This window comes from Cottoperca gobio, chromosome 5, assembly GCF_900634415.1.
Source record: "Cottoperca gobio chromosome 5, fCotGob3.1, whole genome shotgun sequence".
Lineage (NCBI taxonomy): Eukaryota > Metazoa > Chordata > Actinopteri > Perciformes > Bovichtidae > Cottoperca > Cottoperca gobio.
The window spans coordinates 24,927,078-24,950,680 of record NC_041359.1 but is presented as its reverse complement, the minus strand read 5'-3'; the positions used below and the strand labels follow the sequence as shown (position 1 = coordinate 24,950,680).

At 43.0% G+C, this 23,603-nt stretch overlaps 2 protein-coding genes across 4 annotated transcripts in view; both read left to right on the top strand.

The window, feature by feature from the left end:
- Positions 1-1,475: 1,475 nt before the first annotated feature.
- rpl22 (ribosomal protein L22) lies at positions 1,476-4,817 on the top strand. Its single transcript, XM_029431752.1, has 4 exons — positions 1,476-1,607; positions 2,006-2,125; positions 2,429-2,553; positions 4,632-4,817. Exons 1-4 carry the CDS (start codon positions 1,596-1,598, stop codon positions 4,774-4,776), a joined length of 402 nt encoding a protein of 133 aa, XP_029287612.1. The 5' UTR covers positions 1,476-1,595; the 3' UTR covers positions 4,777-4,817.
- An 884-nt stretch (positions 4,818-5,701) lies between these two features.
- chd5 (chromodomain helicase DNA binding protein 5) overlaps positions 5,702-23,603 on the top strand; it is a 37,920-nt gene continuing 20,018 nt past the window's right edge. For all 3 annotated transcript variants that reach the window (XM_029431404.1, XM_029431403.1, XM_029431405.1), the window contains exons 1-14: positions 5,702-6,089; positions 12,273-12,424; positions 16,667-16,885; positions 18,016-18,134; positions 18,691-18,932; positions 19,120-19,232; positions 19,413-19,539; positions 20,012-20,178; positions 21,060-21,278; positions 21,651-21,857; positions 22,296-22,507; positions 22,752-22,883; positions 23,030-23,138; positions 23,385-23,576. In XM_029431404.1, the coding sequence (XP_029287264.1) occupies positions 6,023-6,089; positions 12,273-12,424; positions 16,667-16,885; positions 18,016-18,134; positions 18,691-18,932; positions 19,120-19,232; positions 19,413-19,539; positions 20,012-20,178; positions 21,060-21,278; positions 21,651-21,857; positions 22,296-22,507; positions 22,752-22,883; positions 23,030-23,138; positions 23,385-23,576 (2,277 nt within the window). In that variant the 5' untranslated portion in view covers positions 5,702-6,022. The remainder of the gene's footprint in view (positions 6,090-12,272; positions 12,425-16,666; positions 16,886-18,015; positions 18,135-18,690; positions 18,933-19,119; positions 19,233-19,412; positions 19,540-20,011; positions 20,179-21,059; positions 21,279-21,650; positions 21,858-22,295; positions 22,508-22,751; positions 22,884-23,029; positions 23,139-23,384; positions 23,577-23,603) is intronic.

Below are 23,603 nucleotides of genomic sequence, written 5' to 3'. Positions count from 1 at the left end.
AGTTACATCATCACATCACTAAGCTTTAGCATGTGTTAAGAGCCAAATATTCCACTAATTAAAAGAGAGACTAAGACACATGTCATGCAACACTTTGATCAAGAGAGTCAGATGTTAATTGGAACAAACAAGCTGTTTTTGTTCTTCGTCTCTTACCTTGTCAGATGTGTAATGACTGCCCGGGGATTCAGTGACAACACACGATTCAAACACGGCAAATATATAACATCAAAGACATTGTCAGCACCAACATTATATCCAGCCAACAAATCATATTGTAAATGCAGTAGACTAGTCTACAGAAAGCAGAGAGCCACTGTCTTACCTTTCAGTGGTGCTATCAGCCACCCCCAGTAGGAATGACAGCAATGCAGAAACTCTTCAATAGTAGGCCGATGGGGTCCCTCCGCCAGGCAGCTGGCAGCACTAACCTCATGCCAGCCTCCAAGTGTTGCCAAAGTGCAAAAGGGATATTTAATATTGCTGTGCCATAGAGATTAAAAATACAGTTGTTCTATTTCTAATGTCACGCTAGTGTTACGTCTTGAACTCTAAGGTAGGGTGACCGGAGGGAAAGAGGTGGAAATTAGAGCATTGCAAATGATTTCATCTGCTGCAACACATTACACATTATTTAATGCCTTCTTAGCACTTTGTAAACTCTGTTTTTTGTTACATTATGAAGCTTAGTTTTGTTATGTTGCATAAAAGCAATAGTATAATTCTAGAAAAATAGAGGTGTTATCCAAATCTAATTCAAGAGTAAAAATGTGAGAACATGTACATTTGATAAGGGGTAACTTCAAGTCTTCAAATAGCCTAATTTCCAATCATTATGTAATTTGGTGTTAATTATTAGGGAAAATAGATGTGTCTTTGAAATAACTGCTCAGTTTAAATCGATAACAATTCATTATTATCTTATTATGGGAAGGTTTATACTCCATATAGGCTATGTTGAAATGTATGCTTACTTGCAGAAACATTTAAATAATTTTTAATTTCCAGCTGACATCCTAGGTCAAAGTAATAATGAATTGGAAGTGATTTATTGGAAGTGTTGGGAACATGTCTGTCAACATAATCCTTGACAAGAAACATTTTTAGAAATTATTAGTAAATTGAGATGTAAAATGAAGCGATACCAATATTGACTGAGATGTTTGATATCAGTTATATTATCAGTTTATCTATTATTGTGCACTGTTCCTGTAACTTCAAATTGTATGTATGAATACAAAATAAATAAAGCAACTATCCATCAAACAATCTGCTGAAACAGCAGCTAAACTACACATACAACACTAAACATGTTTTGATTGGTCGCAGTTGGCCAGTAAATAAGATAAAGTTTGACCTTTTTCAACAGTTGGTGACCCATTTATGAGTTATTGACAACGTGTTTTATTTAAATGTTATATTTACTTATCTAGTTACGCATAATTAGCATCGACGTAGCTTTAAATTTAAGCTAGAGCACTATACTTGCACTTTGCTTAATCGATTCCAGATAAATAGATGCGATCGATTTTGCGGCTGGGTATTATAGCTCCTGCGCAGCCTTCGCTCCTTCCTTTTTGCTGAATGTGTGCGCCATGGCCCCGATTGTGAGTAGTAACATGACCAAATAAACTGTATAGAGACGATGTACTTCAACTTTTTTTTGCACTCACGGAAGTGTATGTGGTCATTGTACAGAAATACAACAGCCACGAATGTTTTAGCCTTTTTTTGTAGCTTTGTTTACGGTGTAATGCTAAAGCCACGTTTGGCTAGCGATAATGCTAATGGTAGCTAACGGTACAATCGGTAACGTTACTAAGGGTTTATGGGTAATAAAACCTGTTGAGGTCTTTACATTAAAATGTGTCACGTACACCCCTTGGAAACATATTTGCCAGTCACTTATGATATTTGAAGTTATTTTAATGTTCATTTTGTTGGTTTTAAACGTACATACGCTATGATGGTTGTTTGTAAGTTTAAGTAACCCTCTCATTTCCAGAGCCAGAAAAAGAAGCAGGTGGTTAGGAAGCAGGGTGGGAAGAGGAAGAAGCAGATCCTGAAGTTCACCCTGGATTGCACTCACCCTGTTGAGGATGGCATCATGGACGCCGCCAACTTTGTGAGTAGGCCAGTTTAAAGACATATTGTCAAGTGCAGCAGCTGCCTGAGTGTTAAACTCTGCTTTCACATCAGCGAAATCTCTATGGGTTATGATTAAGTCAATGTGGAGGAATGGAAAGGACACTTATCCAGTGTGGTCATTAATGAAAGCTAGCGAGATGTCAACCACAATGTGTCACCTGTTCCTACTGTAAGACATTTAACTGTACATCAAACCATTTGTTATGATTTTTTATTGAATTCTTTCAGTTCTGTTTAGGTTTATGTATACCAACTCTTGTTGTGTCCTCTGCACTTGCAGGAGCAGTTCCTGCAGGAGCGCATCAAGGTTAACGGCAAAGCTGGAAGCCTTGGCGGTGGTGTGGTGTCCATTGAAAGAAGCAAGAGTAAAATTGCAGTGAACTCTGAAGTTCCCTTCTCCAAGAGGTACAAAATGCAATGCTGCACTTACCAGACTTGTAATATACAGTGACTGAAATTTGTGTTTTTACATGTTCTAATACAGTGATTCCCAAACCTGTAGCGCAGGGCCTCCATATAACTAGTTAATGTAGTTAATGCATAATTGTAACTTCAGTGTGTTAAATCTTACTAAAGAGCGAAATAAGGAACACGCCTCTTTTAGAGCAGAATTATTAAAAATGACACTGCAGCATGCATCTTGATGTGTAACGGCATTCCTTGCTTTCAATAGATTTTCTCTAAAAGGACGCTGCACTGTGCCTCACACATGCTTAGTGACAGAAACATACATGCCTAATTAAAGGGTTGTTTGTCCAAGTCTACGAGAGCATCTTAATGATTAGAATGTCCACCATGTACAGTTAACTGGAAGAGAGGAGAAAGCAAAATCCCATTGAAAAATGTTGTGAATTTCATTTAATATTACTGAACACACAACTAGTCTAAAACATAAAGTTATAGCTTTTATTATCATATTATATTATAGTGATACTCTACCTGAAATGTATCTTCGGAGAACGCACCCATGCAGACTTTAAATGGTGCTGTAAAAGGTTTAGCTCTTCATGAAAGCTGTGTTTAGCTATTTTCTGTGTGAGGAGGTAAAAACAGCCTAAAATGTTTAAAAAAATGTTTAACATAACATCCTCAACTTAATCTACTTCCATCTTTGCCTGTACCCCACATGTAATGAAGATGTTATAACATGATTTCCATAAATCATGGGAAGCAACTATTCTGAATGTTTATTTGATATAGAAATCACAGTAGCATTAGAATTGTAAAATTAGTTTATGCACTGTCTGGCGTTTGTAGCAAAACGCTATTTTAAAACGCCTGTCCACAGGAGGCGGTAAAGAAAAAATGGAAGTAAAAGAAATGCATACACTAAACATTTTACTTTTAAACTTTAAAAATCCCACGACAGTGTCGTACCTTCTTGGTGGTATCTTGCAGGTTTTGGTTGTACATCTAGAAGTGTTTTGAGATCTTTGCTTCAGACGCTTGTCACCAGCTTGAATCGATGGAAGTGGAATTTTGTTTGTGGTGCCCTAAGCATTGAACAATGTTTTCATCAGGAGCTACTCTATATTGAAGGGAAAGAGAAAATATAAAGGCTTTTTTCACAGCAGACACTTTGATTTGTCCAGAAAGAAAAAGTGCAGGTGTTACTAATAACATTGACGACGGCTCTGTTGTTTTCAAGTGTCCTAGTAAGCCGTGACAGCTACAGTGAGCCAGCATGCACTGAAACCAAAGCAGCACTTTTATTATTTACACTTTTGCTTTTCCTACAGTGACCTGTCAAAATGTCTGAGTTTATGGGATAGTGGTGTTTTTTGGAAAGATATGTTGCTATTGAGTAAGATCAACCACAAACAAAATCTATTTTTAACTGCATGCGTGTATATGTGGTTGTACTACTAATATTAGAGGGGGTGGGGGGGGAACGGGACTATAATAAACTTCTGCCTTGGTGTGCCTAAAAATCACCCCAATGTTCTGCTACTTTGATGGTCAACAATGAACTTGTGAGATTTAAAAATATACAAAGAAGTCAAGAGGTCACCAAAATCAATGTACCCGAAATGTTGTGTGTATCTATAACGATACACCTGAACATGAATTTGCATAAACTTAAACAGATTAATAAATTCTGCATGAAGACTTCAAACATTCTGTATCAGAAAGCTATGAACACCACCACCAGAGGGTGACTCTACCACTTTTATTCTTAAATGGAGCACTTAATATTATGACTGGAAAACATTACCAGTTAATAATGCAAAATACAAATGCATAGCACTTGATTCACCCTTGAATTATATCTTTATTATTATTATAATTATTATTACTACAGGTTTATCAGATATTTCTCAAGTTGTATTTGTCATTTTTTATTCCACACCTGTTTTTCTGAGCACATTTAAACACTGCAGACTTCCTGGTGCAGATTCAAAGTAATTATTAATAAATTATAAATATTATCTAATTTTGACTAATGTCTGTGACTGTTTCCCTTTTCTCCTCATCTCTTGCAGGTACTTGAAGTACCTTACAAAGAAGTACCTGAAGAAGAACAACCTCAGGGACTGGCTGAGGGTCGTGGCCAACACCAAGGAGAGCTATGAGCTGCGCTACTTCCAGATCAACCAGGATGAGGAAGAGGAAGAGGATGAAGATTAAACTTCATGCCAATTTAAATAAAATTTCTAAAGAGAAGAAAATTTGTTGTCATATTTATTTATAAAGAAATGGCAGAGTATTGCTGTTTTTTTTATAGTAGTTAAAGAAGAGTATTAATATTTAGATTTTTCATTTTTAGAAAATGTTAGGGTTTTTTGTCATTCTTTTAAAGATGTATTATTATTATTATTATTATATTATTATTATTATTATTATTATTATTTACCTGACTTGGGATGTCCAATAAAATGTATATATTTTTTTACTTTGGTGCCCTATGTACAGAAATATGAGCCAGCAAAGCTTATTATAATCTAAATAATAAAGTAAATAACGTGCATTATGGTAAAGAAATTAAAATAATTAAGCTGGTGCTAATGAATTAATGAGCTCCACTTTTTAAAACTAAAACGTCACTGCAGCACGCGCATTGACGTCCAGCTTTTGATGTGTGTATTGTGATACGTTATGTAAAGTTGACGCTCGTGCTCTCTGTGGGGCATCCTGTGTTACAGCTGTGGTAACCTTGACAACAGCTGGACCACTGGCAGTCAGGGCTGCTCTCCGCGTGCAGCTGTCAGCCTGCACTTGTCTATGTTTCCGTGTCAGGACAAAGTGGAAGTTTGCACAATGAAGAAACTGATTTTGAGGAAATTAGAACTAAAATAAATAAATAAATTGGCACGCATGTTCCCCTTTTTAAAGCTGAAGGGTGTTTCTCCCCCCTGCAGCCCGGCGCGTGCAGTAAACACAGTGAAGCAGCAGAAGTTTCGCTCTTATTCTCCGGACTTCTCACGCGCGGTACTGTATCCGCCTATTAGCGGCACATGGCGTCGCCTCGCGCTGTGTTTTTTTTTTTTTTTTGCACACTACTAGTTAAAGTGGTAACTAAGCGAGCATGACTAACTAGTTGTGGGTGAAATTATGGGATGCATCGTCATGGCAACAGACCAGACGTCACAATCTGGGCATGTGTGTTCCATTTTTGTCTTTCTTATTTTTCAGACTGGAAGACCTGGATAGAGATCAGTGGAAAAATAATTATAAATGTTTTTTTATTTTTTACTCGTGGAGAGAAAGCTCCAGATTCACTGCAAAAAAAATTAAAAAAAATGTTTGTTTTTTAAACTGAGCGACGAATACATTTCTTTTTTTTTGGGTGAAGAAAGAGACTGGGCTGCGGCGTCTGGAGGGTTAACTTTCAGTATTCTCAGTCTAAAAGGGGTTTGGGGGCTATGAGATAAAGATGCCGGGGTCGCTGAGTAATGAAGACGAGGGACAAGACGACATGGATTTTGAAGACGATATGCCAGGTGAGGGAAAGGGGGGAGGCGGGGTGTCCTTCAGATTATTTTGCGCCGCTACGCCTTGAATGCGGGGAAAAGGGTTTGTCCTGCGTTCCTGAGACCAGAGAGGAGGGGTGGGGTGCAATAAGCAGAGTCATGCTATTATTTTTTGCACGACCTAGTGTCTTAAAGGTGGGAACGGGTTTTTTGGATTTGCCTCCGGCTGTCCTCACATCCAGCCTGATTTAGGGGCATGATGAGAACCCTGCTGCATGCTTTCTGTAGGCTGTTTCCTCTCACAGGCTGCATGCGTGTACAAGTGAATCTACCTTAAACACAAGTTTGGTTCAGAGAGCTGTTTTTAAAAATCATGACAATATATATGGTGCTGTGTCAGTGTCTGCTATGATGTTTCTCAATTAATGTGTGCATATGCTTTTAAGTAGAAATGGGCTACAGTGACAACATCCGTGTTCGTTTTGTTATAGATGATGCTGCTGCTGTTTCCACTTGTGATCACAAAGCTGCTCTAACTTTAAATGTTTTTTTCTAGCACTGCATGGCCGCAGATGTGTGAAAGCCACGTGTAGGCTACAGTAAACAGTGCTTATCAAGTGTGGCTTGGTGCCTTTTGCACTGTTGATGACCATGGTTAGGTCACCAACATCCCTTCAGCTCTAGGTCGGGCACTAAGTGAAATGAACTGTAACCCACATTCTTGACACGCAGCTCATTCAGTTCTCATGGAGGCTTCATTGCCAGCCAAATGTGTGCAATATTTCATGTGGCTGTAAAATTAATCTGTCAACCACTCGGGCATTGAACCAATTGTAGTTGGCTACATGACATTTCCACACCTTAAAATGTTAAAAACGAATTAAAGCACAGGGGGTGTTAAAATCCCCTAATTAATGACCTATCCACAAGAAGAGACTTCCCAAATTGTGGTCATTTTGTTTTCTTTTGGCTGTTGAGTCAGTCTTTATGGCAGCTGTCCATGCACCCAATCTGTCCTAGACATTCTGCTGGTGAAACAGTTAAAGCACCTGATGTGTTTGGGAAATCCTAGTTGACTAAATGATGTTTTCTTAATAGTAAAAGATTTTCTTCACTGCTGCATCACGCCCTCTGCTCCTCTGGTGATTAAATAAACCAGTGGTGGGATCAGCTAAAGGCTAGAGCGGCCATGTCTTTGAACTTAAACTGCTAACAGGGATGTCTGTCATGCTCAGCCAGGAGCCAGCTTCAGTCAAACCAGATCCTAAATTGCTAAGGATCTGTTTCCTGCTCCAGTGTGTCAGAGGCTGAGGTGATGAAGTGCACTCTACTGGGTAGAAAAGCCAGCCATGTTTATGCCATGTCAGTTTGGCTAGTGAAATCAATAGATTAACATTTTCTTTCTTTTCATGCAGCTTGCTCTGAGCGTTCAATGATTTCATGGTTTGATGTCAAGGGTAAGACTGCAAAGAAGCTGTTTTGTACTCTTCTTTCCTTTCACAAATGTGGAAAAGTTTCATGCTTATAACAATAGATTGAGCATGAAAGGAAGGTTGAGAGTGTGAAAAGCCAATGTGATGTTGTCTCCAGCCATAGGCCTGCGTCTGATTGCTGCTGAGTGATAATATTTATGAATAAAAAAACGACATAAAAGCAGAGTTTTTGGTCCAAATGACATCCTTCCTGGATTAAACAAAGAAACACGCATGGGCTATCTCCTGAAAAGATACTAGAACACGTAGAGACAAAATAATGAAAGCTAATGAATAATTTTCACCAACATGGTTGCCATGGTGCATTGCTTGCTCATTTTTCATGCTCGTTATAAAGGTCTTGAGCCTCAAATGCTGCTGTATTTTGTACCACTGTCACAACAAAGGGGATACATTAATGACCGTACAGCTCATATCATCGGCACATCATTATCATCTGTTTCTAAAACAAAGGAACGGTTTTAGAAATTGGCCGTTTCTTCCTATTTACTTATATACACAATGTGTTTTTCATAAAGCAGATTAAAACCAACAGGCTTGCGTTGCATGGTGTGAAGTATGGAGAGAAACAGACAGAGAGAGAGAAGGGGAGAGACGGAGAGGAGCGTTGAGCAATTGAAGCATCATCTATGACTGCCAGCCATAGCCTGAGGGAGAACTCGAGCGCTGATGCGTGTCCCCAATAACCCGCTAGTTGGTTAAACATGTATAAGAGAGGAAAGGTGCAATTGATTATGGCAGGTGAGGGAAGATATGCGAGTAGTAATCCAGTTTAGAAAAATCAAAACATTTCCATGTGTCAGTCAAAATTGATTTCCGTCTGCTTTGAATTTTGTACGTTTGTTGGCTGTATCAAAGGGACTCTTTAACACCGTCAACCCTTAAGATACGTAGCGAAGGGTAAAGACAATCACACACAACGCTTTTGTATTTGTTACGTCTTGTTTGAAAGAGTCTTTGCTGTCTTCTGTTCTTGCCTCGCCACTGACCACGATGAAGTGTTGCAAGTCCATTGTTCTGCTGCTGATACAGGAAGCAGTGCTCAGACCTCCATCAACAGGCTCCAAAGTGACAGACAAGGTCAGGAATGCGGGTCACATTTTTCCAGGCATCAAGATGCTGCCATGCAATTAAAACGCAACAATGTAGAAGCATGTCCAGGGGGGGGGGGGGGGGGGGGGGCGCTTCAGTCCCCTGAAAGCTATCCTATCACAGCCTTTATTTGTTGTGGCACATAAATTGTCCTAATTTCCTTTGTTTCACTCTGGGGGCTAACACTGTCACAGATTGTTCCATTGTGTTTTCGCTTTTAATTGTTTTGTTCTTCCCTAAAATTGAAAGATTATCATGGGCTTTTGTGTGCCTACAAATGTTATCCCCAATTGGAAAGGGGTCTATTTTTGGATCCCTCACTATGAAAGTTGACACCATTTTTTTTCCTGCTGCACGTGCACGAAGCCTGTGCATGAAAGATGCTTTTTTTTTATGTGTATTTGCATATGAGCTGTGCAGCAGTTTAATATCTGCGTTATTATTGCACACATTAGGATCTTGTGCATGTCTGTGATAGATATGTTTTTAATGGCACTCTTTATCCTTCCATCACTTTGATGATTACATTTCCTAATAATAGTCTATGGATGTCTTTGTCTGAAGGTGTTTGAAGAGATGAAGAGAGAATAAAATATGTCTCTCTTTTTCCTTCTTCGTGGCAAGCAGAGCTGGGCAACATTAAGTGGGCATTTCCACATGGGGGCCAACAGAGAAAGGGCTAATGTGCTTTCCAGTAAACTCTAGCTTCCTCACTTGGGAGTCGCTCATGAATCTCCCTTCTAATGGGTCAGTCTGGTGGCCAAGCCCTTGCAGGAAGGTCAGCACTGTGTGTGTGCCATCCCTCCGCACTTTACACACGGCTCTTTTGCCAATTGGTGCTTCGGTCCTCTTTCTAACAGAATCTGGTGCCAGACCTCCCTGTGCCACATGACTGAGCGACCTTCCCCCTCTTCCAACACCTGGCGCAGCCCGGTGAACTCGCCGAGCAGAAAGATTATCGTTCCCCTGACGGCCTCCCCTTTGGGGACTTCACAGGCCACTTGCTGTAGGCAGGTTTCAGGGCAATGCAAGTGCTAAACACAGACATCTCATTTATTATTATTATTTTTTTAATAGCATTGCTGTCACAGCGTCTGCCTGTAAATGTGGTGCATTGACGGGAAACCATTTGTATATGTGTTTAATAAATCTGTTTGATTTTTATATATACGAGTATCACAGCTTTTAGGCTGTACGTCAGACACAGGGGTGCTTTGAGCTAAATGCTAACATGCCGATGTTAAGCATCTGTTCACTGTCTTAGTTTAGCGTGTTAGCCTGCTGAAATGTGCAACTTAGCACTAAACATATACACAGCAGTACTGAACATGTTCAGCTTTACAGGTATTTGGTCAGAAACCCTTAAAAAAGTCACATAATGACCTAATTAATTACAGGTCATCTGTAGACAACCACCAATCCATCCAGTAGATGTTGACATATTTCACAGGATGTGGTGGTGCTACAGGGAAAGTCAGTGGACTCCTTAAAGCCCGTAGGATTCATCCTCTGGGGAACATGAATGTCTCTACAAAGTGGCATGGTCGTCCATCCAGCAGTTGTTGAGATATTTCAGTCCGGACCAAAGTCGTGGACTGAACCATCGACAGACCAACACTGATGGCTAAACAGGACTTGGTCTGGTCTGCTCCATTTAATTGAACTTTAAAACCTACACTAGTAACACCGCATCCTCACTGTCAAGTTTGAGCGATTTATTGTACAGAAAACCGAGCAAGGGATACACAGTCCGGCATCATGTGGTGTATCTAATCGCCGATGTGTGGTCAACCTGTCAGTCATCGTTTACTCATTGAAAGAAAAGAGACGCAGAGTGACGGACGGTGCGCTTTCTGTAATCTAGGCCCGTCTCCATCTGTATCTGAGCCATGTCATCGTCTGTGCATCTACGAGGGATGCAAGGCTTGCCTGGCAGGCGACTTACATACATCTGAGACATAAAAGAGCTCCCTGTTTGAGAAACTGAATACACAAACTCAAGGCTTTATTTAGAAAGAGAAATAAAGGAGCGAGACGCATGTGGATCTGTGTGTCAGAAAGATGCAGGGAGGAGGCAAAGCATAGATAGATATACAGATATATAGATATACAGTAGGTAGATAGATAATCTGTGGTTATAATCAGCAACTAACTAATCATCTGTGCAGACGTCTGTGGAGTTTTAGTTCTGTAAATGCTGTTTTCGGTAGTTTTTAATCCAAAATTGCTACCTGCACTTTTACATGAGAATTGATTCTAACTAGCAGTGAAGGATGTTGTCAGTTGGCAGCTTTATCGGGCACATAAAGCACACGTTACCCCCAATTAGCACTAAAGCAGCGGTGACACACTTCATCGAGTGGTCAAAGGAAACACAATGAGCCTGACACTGCTACTGATTGAAGCTTTGAAATCACTGGTGGTGTGTGTGTGTGTGTGTGTCGGTGTGTGTGGTGTGTGCCTCCTGCTAGCTTTGCTAAATAGAGGATAAGTGGTCGGTGAGGTTTGTGTGTCTCCTGCTCCCTAACTTCTCACTCCAGCTACCCAGGGGAGTGGTAGACTGCAGGGCTGGTGTTGGCTGATTGACTCTGATGCATGTGCTGCATATATCACGGCCTCCGGTCTGTCTGCATGAGACCGTGAGGGAGACACGCAGGTAGGTACACCGTCAGAGAACGTGATCAGAACAACCTGTACGGGGCGGTCGCGTCCTGCGTGTATTTCTCTGCTTGTGTCTTTATAGTGATGTATTGTTTGGGACTGTCTCTCTTCCTTACTTACTCCTCTGTGACCCACTATGGCACCACTGAAGTCTGCTGCGCTCAGCAGTCAGCACGTTGGTACACAGCAGCTTAGAGACAGTACAGCTGACAACCAGCAGCAGGTCGCTTTAGTCCCAGCAAGCATTAAAGGCAGAAGATATGCTCAGTATACCTCAGTGGTCCTCCAGGGAGTTCCCATTTAGCGGCAGGGCAGGCACTCCATCTATTTGTGCTTTGACGGGTGAAGTTGATCCACACTCAATGAGGTGTGATTGGGAGGTTTTTGTTGCCAAGTTCTCCCGTTGGTCTGACAAAGAGTCATTATTGTTATGTGATCAAAAACAGGACGACTGACTTTTCACTTTGCTGTGTTTCCAAAGTATACCTGCAGCTAACTGTTGTTTTTTATTATCGATTAATCTCGTTCTGTATATCCTTTTGATCGCTTCTTTAGTGTTAAATGTCAGATTCATCACAATTTCCCAGAGGCCAATGTGATGTCTCCACGTAGACTCTTTTGTCTGTCCAAAACCAGAATATTTACATTTTAAAACGGAAAGAATGAGCAAATCCTCACATTTTAGAAGCTGGAAGCAGTAAATGTTTCTCTTTTATTAATGACAAAGTATTATTTAGGTATTTTCTGTCGATCTACAAACCCATTCGTCAACAAACCACTCCAGCACGAGTGTGCGAGCCAAACGGCATTTGTCAAGAAAAGCCTAAAGATTTTTGGCTGATTGCAATCTTGAATTGGCCGTCCTCAAACGCCACAGCATCCGCCAAATTTCCAAACTTATCATCTTAACTACTTTATGTACTACATCGTGTTCCTAATCACATCATGTTTCTGTGTCTGTCTCCAGAGGAGGATGACGAAGGTGAGCGCAACGCTGTTCCCCTCACACCCCTCGGCGGCTTCTTCTCTGACAACGACTCCCTCAAACAACAAAAGAAGAAGAAGCCCAAAAAGATGATAGAAGGGAAAATGCCCAAAGTTAAGAAGAGGAAAAAGGAGGTAAGGTGTAACGCACACTCGACACCATCTGTCATGACCTCGGACACGGCAGCTTTGCGGCTCAAGCGGCGCCCCTGTGCTCTCTATTTGTCAAACCACTGCTCTTTTGATGCCTCTGCAATTGGATCAAAGGTGTGTTTTGGCTGCCGGACCGCCTCTGTAATCTAAATGAGAGGCGGTGGACTGTCTCAGGCTTAGAGGAGGTTGGCAGCAGTGTCGCCGTCACTGCCAGTGTAAGCCGTGGGCACCAAGGGCCAGTTTAGAGTGGAGATTTGTGCCTGCGGTGCCGCCGCTGATGGCGGGGACTGGAGGTCAGAAGTACAGCGAGTCAGAGCCGTGACCGAGTGACTTTCCAACATTTAGACTACAGGTCAGAGGTTTGACCACGCTTCCAACATTAACACTGGTCACTTTATTTAACCAGGTTTGTAACGGTGAGATCACCACGATAAGTGCTCCACTGGGAGCAGCAGGGATAGCTGTGGATGTACAGTAAGTGTAGTGCAGTCAGTAATGGTCTTTATAAATCAATATGTAGCGTTGGCATGAGCCATCATTAATAAGGGACACACAAACCCTAATTGATTGATTGATTGATTTGATTTGATGATTCTATGGTGAACGTGTGACACGAAGCATCATTAGGATCATTGGGAGTTGTGCTTCTGACCACTAAACAAATCTAAATCCAACACTCACCTTGCTTTTAGCTCTGTTTTGGTCTCCACCGACTCCTGAGACTTCAGCTGTCTGGTGTGTGAGCTGCTAAATTATCCAATGTGCTCATTTAGTCTCCATCCCATCTGCCCAGTAGCATACAGAGCGGGTGTTTTTCTTTTACCATAATAAAACAGCTCCCTGCTGCAGCTGGAAATGAGGTCAATGATATCAGAGATTGTAGGCCGGTGCTTCACCATATTCTGTTTCCTGTTGATTCCTGTTGCCCGTTGCATTAACAAACAAGTCCTCCCGGTCATCTCTGGAGTCACTTTAACCCTAGACTGACTGACAAGAGATCTTGTTGAGAAAACTATTTCTAATCAGGTCACCGAATTTAAGGAGTTACAGAATTTGGTGTAACATCAGTAAACCCAGACTGTGAGCTGAAAGAGAAGCTGCGGGACAGCAGTCGTCACTACAGTAAGACGTCAGCTCGGACTCTCATCGTGGCTACGTTCGCTTTCCCTGCCAATTAACCCCAACCCAGAAGCTATAAGAAGTTTTTATTCAGCGTTTACAGGAATTCGCTGTATTCCCAGTGCGCTTCCCGCCTGTGCTGGCGATGGCTTTAACAGTGTCAGTGACATAGCCAGGATGTTCCCCTCTGCTGGCTGGAGATGCCAGCAGTGCTGTGAGGAGCTTGGCTGGCCCGGCTGCCACCCGGCCCACTGGCTGCTTGTGGTAAACACTGAGCTCCGGGTCTCACTGAGCTAATGAGGGGGGGGGGGGGGGACTCCCTCTGACACTCTCCTCCCTCTCACACACACACACACACACACTGCTCTGTATTCTCCTCTTTCTTCCCTCTCCTCTCGCATGCATCACCTCACTTCGCCTTGATCGTGATGCCGCTTTGTTATTGCCTTTGCGTCACAGGAACTGCAAATCTTTCTCTTTCTTTCTTTCCCCTTATTATTTGGTTCTCTCTTGCTCTCCCACTGACAAACCAAGCCGCTGCTGTAATTCACTTCCAATCACTCCCAAAGGGTGGTGTCAGACATGGGCCAGAAAGTCAATTGGGGTCAGAGACTGTCAGTGGCACATCCCAGTCTCAGGTCAGAGCTACTGGCGGGAGGAACGGTAGCCAGGGAGAGACGCACTGGCCTTCTTTCTCTCGTCTGCAGTGAAACATAGCAACTATGTGGACATGAAGGGATGTTCTGTCTCCGTTTTATCAAAAATAAATCTACTAAATCTACTAAATCAAGGGAATATAAGTTTATAGAAGGCAGTTAAATTTATTGGAAAAAGAAGAGGCTGCAGTTTGGCCGCAATAAAACATCCATGAAGCCGTGCGGTAGATCCTTGCCGCTTTATTATTTTTGCTGAAATACAGTCGGTTTTAAGATGAGCCTCTGTCTTGTTTTTATAAGTTTAGTATCCTCTCAAGGATTGTGAGTCAACACAGAGCTGTTGCTGAATCCTGAGAAAGAGACGAGGTTGTTGCTCTGGAACCACAAAGTGTTTTTACGGCAGTATTTCTTCTTGTTGAGCCAGATTTATATTATTGAATATCCACGTCTTTGCTCATTTTCTGTGCGCACACTCTGAAATCTCCCTGAGGCTGAGCCATTATGTGGAAGCATCTAATTTGATTACGTTATCAGCACTTATCTGATTTTCTGCCCTCTCAAAGTAGAGACACCCTCTTTGTTGCTGCCAGTGTCCTCACTGGTACTGTGATGTGTGTGTGATGTTGAACTCTGGGCCACAGCGAGCTTGTTGCACAGGTCCACCTTGTCTTTGTGGTTCTGCTTCTCCATCTCCACTCCCATCCCCCAACCTCTCTCTCTCTCTCTCTCTCTCTCTCTCTCTCTCTCTCTCTCTCTCTCTCTCTCTCTCTCTCTCTCTCTCTCTCTCTCTCTGCATAAATGAGATTTGTCTAGACGGGTGCTGGAGCACCAGCTCTGCAACCACAGGCCTCTGCATAACAAGCTCGTTATGCAAACGTGTCTGATTGGATGGCGCCGTTCCATTGGCTGCCACTGTGATAGAGTGTGTGTGTGTGTGTGTTGGGGGGGAGTGAGTAGCATGATAGAAAGAAAGAGTGAGAGAGAAAGAGGGGGAGCTGTAAAGAGGGAGAGAGAAAATACAAAATATTGGAGGGGGGGGGGGGGGGCTGTGAGATGTGAAAGAGAGAAAGTGAGAGAAAAGAAAACGCATGCGGGGGGGGGGGGGGGTGAGCTATGAGAGAAGAGAGAGAGATAGAGAGAGAGAGAGAGAAAGCTAGGAGGATAGAGGGAGAGAGAGCCAGACACTGCTCAAATTTGGTCGCCATGGCAACACAGCCAGGCTGCTGGTAGGGCTGGCGGGCGCTGCGGCAACGTGAGCCTTTCCACTGCGCTGCAGAGCACAACGCCTGCAAGTCTCTCCATGAATCCACACAGGCCCACTGAGCAACAGGCAGCGGGCACAGAGCTGCTGTGGACTCATTCACTCCGTAGTGCGTTCACACACACTGCACACACACACACACACACACACACACACACACACGTCTTCATGCTAAAGGAGAAACAATCACACACAAGTGACCGAGCAACTGACACAAGTGCATTCAAACACATAAATGATTCTTTAGAGCAAATGTAGAAGGAGAACATGTACACACTGTATGCACAAACAAGCACACACATAATCAGGTGCATACTGAGAGAAGCACCACATACTTCTCCCTCCCCCTCTCATGAGCACGCACTAGCAAATTTGTTCATATGCAACACTCTTGATCACACAAACAACACCTGTTAACTGTTAAATCCATATATCCTTCCAGATGTCTCATATTAAACAGGCAGGAACAAATCCGCTCTGAGCGGTGATTGGCTGCAGCGCCGGAGGTGTTCTGTCTGTTGGCGTGTAAAAGGTGAACGTGCTTCTGACTCCTCGTCAACTCGCCGCTAACCGTTGATGCGCGATGTAATAATTTATACATTTCATCACAGGCAGAAGAATTATAATATTAGTGAAGCAGTGACACTTTGGAGTGAATTTAATTTATGCAAATGCCATCAAGAAGACGCTTTTATCCAAAGTGCTTTATAGTAGTCTGACAGCATATGTTTTTAGTGTGGGTGGCCTCTGTGGGAGCTCTAATCCCCAACCCTGGCAAAAATAACGCCACGCTTATTCGTCCTATCGTTGACTTTCGTATTTAATTATCCTTATTTTTATCACTACAAATTCTGTCTCCGAGGATACCTCTTCAGAGGAGACGGTGAAATACAGACCTTGTAGAGGGATCTGGCTTTGATGCGAGCTTCACTCCGTCACGTCTTGCGGTAGAGAGCTAAAGCAAGATTCAAAGTCGGATTCTTGGTGTTTACTTTTATGAAAATCCCTGTTTGACAGGAGCCCTTCACTATTTCAAAGACATGTAAAGATGGCTTCAGCACAGATATAGTGGCAGCTCTTTGAAGATGTAAGTTGCACACATGCAGAATGAGAGAGATCACTGACATCTGCTCACGTCCTGCTATTATTTATAAATAATGTTCATGTGTCCATTTCAAAATGCCTCAGGCAGGAATCCAGCCAAGAGTTGACTGCGACCCGGAGGAGACCTCCGAGGTGGAGGAGGAACGGGAACGTCCAGAAATAGGCTCCGAGAGCGAGAGCAGCGCGTACGGGCCGACCAAAAAGAAGAAGAAGAAACCGAAGGAAAAGAAAGAGAAGAAGCCCAGGAAGACGAAGAGAGATGAGGAAGATGAGGATGAGGATGATGATGATGGGAACATGAAAGTGAGTCTGATTCCAGGAGGCGGAAACATATCACACCTCGTATTCTCCTGGATTCTGTTTTTTATTTTAATGTCTTTTGTTTTTTTGAGCCACTTTTAATTTTTGCTGATATGATAATGAAAAATAAATTAAAATAATAATATTTTATATTATTATTATTATAATATTAAAATACTAATAATTAATATTATTTTAATATTAATATTAATAATAATTAATATTTTTTTAATATTAATAATAATTAATATTATTATTTTAATATTACTTAATATTATTATTTTAATATTACTTAATATTATTATTTTAATATTAATAATTAATATTATTAATAATTAATATTAAAATAATAATAATTAATATTATTATTTAATATTAATAATAATACTTTGGATTTTAAGAACTTTTTTTAAAATACCCCAGGGAAATGTTACAGAAAGCAAAGAAATAATATAAAAAGATGAGCCTTACGTTTAGATTTAAAAACAAAGATGGATTTATTGATGATCAAATCAAATTAATTTGTATTTAATTCACTTTTTACTGAAAAGTTACATAAATATGAGCACGATTATCTTTTCTGTCCTCGTGGTCATTTTCTAAAAGAACACCTGTCATGGGGGTACAAGGTGGCAGAACATCCAACTGAAACCTAAGAGATCCCTTCAAGATACAATACTCTGCTTGGAATAAAAACTTTTGTCTGATACTATTTAAAGAACTTCTACTCCTTCTCCTTCATTTCAAAAGTGTATCTCCTCGACACAAGATGTTTGTGCCCCGGAGGCTTCAAGTTTCCACATTGGGAGGAATGTAGTCACAGCCCAGGCTCAGTGAGCTGGACACAGAGGGAGACCCCACAAGATTTAAAGTCATTCAAATGATATTTTATTGAAACCAAGACAGAAACAACAAATAATGAACCTGCCGTCTGTAGGTCAGTCGTGGTTGCAGGGCTGCATGTATGAGTGGGGTTGTGCACATAGAAAGTTCTGCCTTCAGAGTAAAAGACTTATAATATGGTGTAGTCTTGCCGTCCAGTCTAGAGGAAGTCTATGTCCTGAAAGGGGTATGGGTGATTCACATTTACTAAACATTATGTAACATATGCATTGTGTCTGTTTCTTCCCCAGGAACCCAAATCATCCGGCCAGTTGATGCAAGAGTGGGGTCTGGAAGACGTTCAGTACGGCTTCACCGAGGAAGACTATAAAACCATCACTAACTACAAGGCTTTCAGCCAGTTCCTCAGGCAAGCACCTCATTTTGTTTCTGGTTTATCTTCCTATGTTAACTGCTTCTGTTGAGGATTGTCAGAAACCCTCACTGACACTTCCAACAAAAACTCCACACAGTGTGTGTGTGTGTGAGTGTGTGTGAGTGTGGTGTGGCGAGCAAACACTGCTCTTTTTGTTTGTGCTAGAAAGCCCGGCTGTTGGTATAAAGAGTCTGTCTCACCTGGGGCTGTCTGGCTCCGCTAAGCCTCTGCTCCGAACAAAGTGGAGCATGAGCTCCTGCAGTGCCCCCTGTGAGTAGTCAGCTGCTTACTGGATGCCTGTGACAGCCAGGAGGCTCTGGGACTCGGTGCTCTGACCCACTATCTTTCACAGGCCAACGTGTCAAACCTCAAGCTGTGGCCTGACAAATCGCAAACATGAAATACACACAGCGAAACTTAAGGGCCAGTGGGATGTCAGCAAATCAAGACCCAGTTCCCTCCAGCGCTGAGGGAAGTAGGAATGAACAGGAATGAAGTGTGACATAATAAAGCTGCCATTGTTGTCTCCTCTCCCCTCGGTTATACTCAGGCCTCTCATTGCCAAGAAGAACCCCAAGATTCCCATGTCAAAGATGATGACAGTGTTAGGGGCCAAGTGGCGAGAGTTCAGCGCCAACAACCCGTTCAAAGGCGCATCTGCCACCGCTGTGGCTGCCGCCGTGGCCGCCGCCGTGGAGATGGTTACAGTGGCACAGCCGACGTGTGTCAGCAGCAGCCCGCCGAGCACTCAGCCGGGGCCAATCAGAAAAGCCAAAACCAAAGAGGGAAAGGGTAAGGCCGAGTGAACCGTGACTGAACACATATCTTTAGAAATCACAGTGAGGGGACCGCTGGGTTAACAGTGTGTGTGTGTGTGTGTGTGTGTGTGTGTGTGTGTGTGTGTGTGTGTGTGTGTGTGTGTGTGTGTGTGTGTGTGTTGTGTGTGTGTGTGTGTGTGTGTTGTGCGTGTGTGTCTCAGGACCAGGAGTGAGGAAGAGAAGCAAGTCTGTGAAGGAGCTGAAGAAGAAATCCAAGCCGAAAAAGACCAAATCAAAGTCGGGCCAAAGTGTGAGGAAGAAGAAAGCATCCTCGGTATGTCGTGTTTTTCTTTTCCTGAACGTTCCCCGGCTCATTCATCCTCCGAGCTTCCACTACTCTATACTTTCAGCGGCATCAAAGTGACCAGACTGTTTACTGCGCTCACTTTGAAAAAGCTGCTTTATTTAAATTCTGTATGTAGCGCTGAGCTCTTTTCGTTTTGTGCTCTTCCAGAGTGAGGAGGAGTTCCTGGAGGAGTCCGACTTTGATGACATCAGCATCCACAGTGCCTCCGTGCTTTCTGACACCTCGGGGGCCGCCACCAAGAAAAAGGCCCGCCGTGGGCGGAAAAAAAGGAAAAGTATGTTTGCTGTCCCCACACGCCACGCTCTGTGCTGCGGTTTCTCTCTCTCCCTCCAAATCCCATTGAAATCCCTCAGAACCAGACTGTTGGATTATGGGTAACGAGGAAATTAGAATCTGTTTTTTTTTTTAAAGCTTTATTTGTTTTTGGGAATGTTTTCCGAAGGCAGATGATGCTCTTCCTCTGCAGCTCTACAGTCTCTACAGTAATCTTATCTTCTGCTGCAGTCAAATTAAATAATTTCAACATACGACTGTTGGTTTGTAAAGCGCTGAACGGTTTAGGCCCCAGATACATTTCTCCACATTATGAAGCATCCAGACCTCTCAGGACTTGTTTTTGTTCTCCACATATCTGGAACAAACTCCGCTGCGACTCTGAGCTCTTCTAAATGAGGGATGAAGACTTTTTAAATCCCCTTGTTGCTGAAATGTTGCCTTTCCTCTCTTCCTCCTTTACCTTGCTCCAGAGGAAGATGGGGATGGTTATGAGACAGACCACCAGGACTACTGTGAGGTTTGCCAGCAGGGTGGAGAGATCATCCTGTGTGACACCTGCCCCAGAGCGTACCATCTGGTCTGTCTGGACCCTGAGCTGGAGAAGGCTCCAGAGGGCAAATGGAGCTGTCCACACTGTGTGAGTACATCAGCTTTATATAGAAGAATATTCATGAAGTTATTTTTATGTATGCTAACAAGCAGTCAGGATTGTTTGGCGGGGACAAGCTAATCTATATACGTGAATGGATTACTGAACGGGCTTACAGGGGCCCAAAGTGTCAGGGCCCCCCTGGCCTTCACCTACACAATGTCACTGAAAGAGACACGTAGCGAACCAGGAAGAGACTCAAAATGACCACAAAGAAACGACGACAGAGAGACACCAAACAACAACACAAAGAGGCTCAACTATAAAATCAGTGAGTCTCGCCTTTAGGAGGGGGGGGGGGGGGGGCTTGTGTGTCTCTTTCACAGCTATAACTTAAGCATTTCAGATACTTATTTTATACATCCAGCGACAGCACGCGCTGTTATCTCCAGACACGCCTGGCTCTCAGGCTTCCTCCTCCACCATACACCGTCGGTTTCTTCTGATCTGCACTCGTTTCAACTCTGAATATTGTGTTTAAACAGCACAAGTGCGGTGGGACATGTGCGAGTAGAAGCCCCCACATAACGGTTGCTAATAATTCAGCCAAAGACGGATTTTACTTTTCTCATATTCTTTCATTTGGGTTATTTTTATAAAAAAGGCACAAAGAGATAAAAGTATCCAGTATTTTACAAGAAGAGGCAAAGATGAGAGAGAAAAGTCTGAAAAATATTCTCTAATTGTGTTTGTAATGTGCAGAGATGATAACTACGTCAGCACAACAAAGCTTTGATCCTGCAGCCTGTTGGTATAAATATAAATATATCTTAATGTGTAGCAGTAATGAGTCGGCTTCATTATACACACAAACAAGGAGGGTGAAGAGCAGTATTTAACCCCCTTCTATAACCTTCACTGTCCCTCAGGAGAAAGAGGGTATCCAGTGGGAGGCCAAAGATGAGGAGGAGGAAGAGGAGGAGCCAGTAGGCGAGGAAGATGATGACCACTTGGAGTTTTGCAGAGTGTGTAAAGATGGAGGAGAGTTGCTGTGTTGTGACACCTGCCCATCGTCCTACCACATCCACTGCCTCAACCCGCCTCTCCCCGAGATACCCAACGGGGAGTGGCTGTGTCCACGCTGCATGGTCAGCTCACATTTTACTACATGAAGTGTCACAATGTGTACGTGTGCAAGCTCATGAGGTGGTTTTAGAACATATAGAAGATGCATAAAATACATAAAGCTTCCAACATTTAGTGTGAACGTCTTTGCGCTAGCTAGCTGGAGCCGTACTTAAGTGAAGCTCAGCCCAACACTGCTGAATTGAGAAGAAATGATCAAAGTTATATCGAGTTATTGATTCAAATCAAAACGTGTTTCTGTTTATCATCTATGGAAAAGGTCTGAAGTATTTAGGTTCAATCATTATTATTATTATTACTGTATGTCTAATCTGGGGGTGAGTCTATCCTCTGGACATCTGTTTGTATCACAGCACCTCTCTTTGTCTTCTCAGTGCCCTCCCCTCAAAGGTAAGGTCCAAAAGATTCTGCACTGGACTTGGGGAGAACCCCCGCTGCCAGCTGAACCGCCTGCGGAGCCTGACGGCACGCCAGCTGATCCACTGACCAATCCTCCGCTCAAGGGCCGCCCCGAGAGGGAGTTCTTCGTAAAGTGGGCTTGCCTTTCGCACTGGCACTGCTCCTGGGTCAGCGAGCTGCAGGTGAGGTACCAGAAGTATGTCCAACTCACATGAACGTTTCTGCTCTCTTTGACCACGGGAGCTCCAGCGTGTGTGTGTGTGTGTGTGTGTGGACCATCTTTCGCAGTCTGATATAAAATGTTAACGCGTGTTCCTTTTATCCGTCAGTCTTTAGGAAACATAAGTGCACATTGTTTCAGGTGTCAAACCATCCAAACTGCAATCACTATTACGAAGCAATTCAGAGCACTCAAACCCGGCTGACATTTCATTTGGTGAAGCCGGAACGATTGAGGAGTTTAGATTTTTGGCCCTGGAGAAGTCACCCATCCTTTCTTCACTTATCTTGTGTCCTTCTTCTCTTCAGTAAACCCACTCTGGAACTCAAAGCACTTGAGTCTGTGCTGCTGAATGAATGTGAGCACAATGTAACGTGTTATTCTGTCTGTGGTTGCGCAGTTGGAGCTGTATCACACGGTCATGTATCGGAACTACCAGCGTAAGAACGACATGGACGAACCTCCGCCGTTCGACTACGGCTCCGGAGAGGAGGAGGTCAACAACGAGAAGAGGAAGAGCAAAGACCCCCAGTACGCTGCGATGGATGAGCGCTTCTACCGCTACGGCATTAAACCAGAGTGGATGGTTATCCACCGGATAGTGAACCACAGGTGGCTGCTCAGTTTCTCACGTCAGGGTTTAAACACATTATACACGCTGTTTGAAATCACAGATCTATTTTCTCTCCTAACAGAACATGAATTGTTTCCCTCAGCCTCAGCCCGTCATGTATATGCACAGACAGATTCAGTTTAGAGTACGATCACAACTTTTATCATATTTATAATCTGGGATGGAATCATACAGTTGCTCTCTACATTCTTCTTTTTCTCTCCTGGTTATTCTTCCCTGCAGTTACGATAACGACGCCGATGTGCATTACCTGGTCAACTGGAGAGACCTGGCGTACGACCAGTGCACCTGGGAGGTGGACGACTTTGACGTCCCAGAATATGACATTCACAAAGCTTCTTACTGGGACCACAGGTTGGTTAACGGCCACAACAAGTTACTTGATTGTGTGGACATGAGGGTGAAGAACGAGACGCTTGCACTCAGAAATGAATAAATCACATGCTGCTGTTTCCCCTTTGCGATGTTTGGCTCATCATGTTGCTGCAATTATTTCCCAGGGAGCAAATAATAGGGGAGGACCAGCGCCCCCTGGTGGTGAGGAAAGGAAAGAAACTCAAAGAGGACCATCCAAAGAGGGAGGTTCCTCCTGATGCTCCCATCATAGATGTAAGTTTGGATATTCACCTGCACTTTGACCACAGAAATCTAATGAGGTGCTTGTTTATTTTTGGATGTACAAGACTGCTTAGTTATAGGTTGCTCGTTACACCAGCTACAGGAAATCAAAAGTAAAACTAATTATCATGATTTACGCTTGATAAATGTTCCTTTGTTCTCACACTGCATGTACGATTCCTAGTTTACATCAGGATACATGTTGCCTAAATTGTTCCTGTATTCTCACGTCACCAGCCGACCATCAAGTTTGAGCACCAGCCGTGGTACATTAACGCCACGGGGGGAACCCTGCACCCGTACCAGCTGGAGGGCCTGAACTGGCTGAGGTTCTCTTGGGCTCAGGGCACAGACACCATCCTGGCTGATGAGATGGGCCTGGGCAAGACGGTGCAGACGATCGTGTTCCTGTACTCACTCTACAAGGAGGTGAGTGTCGGCTTTGTATTATGATCA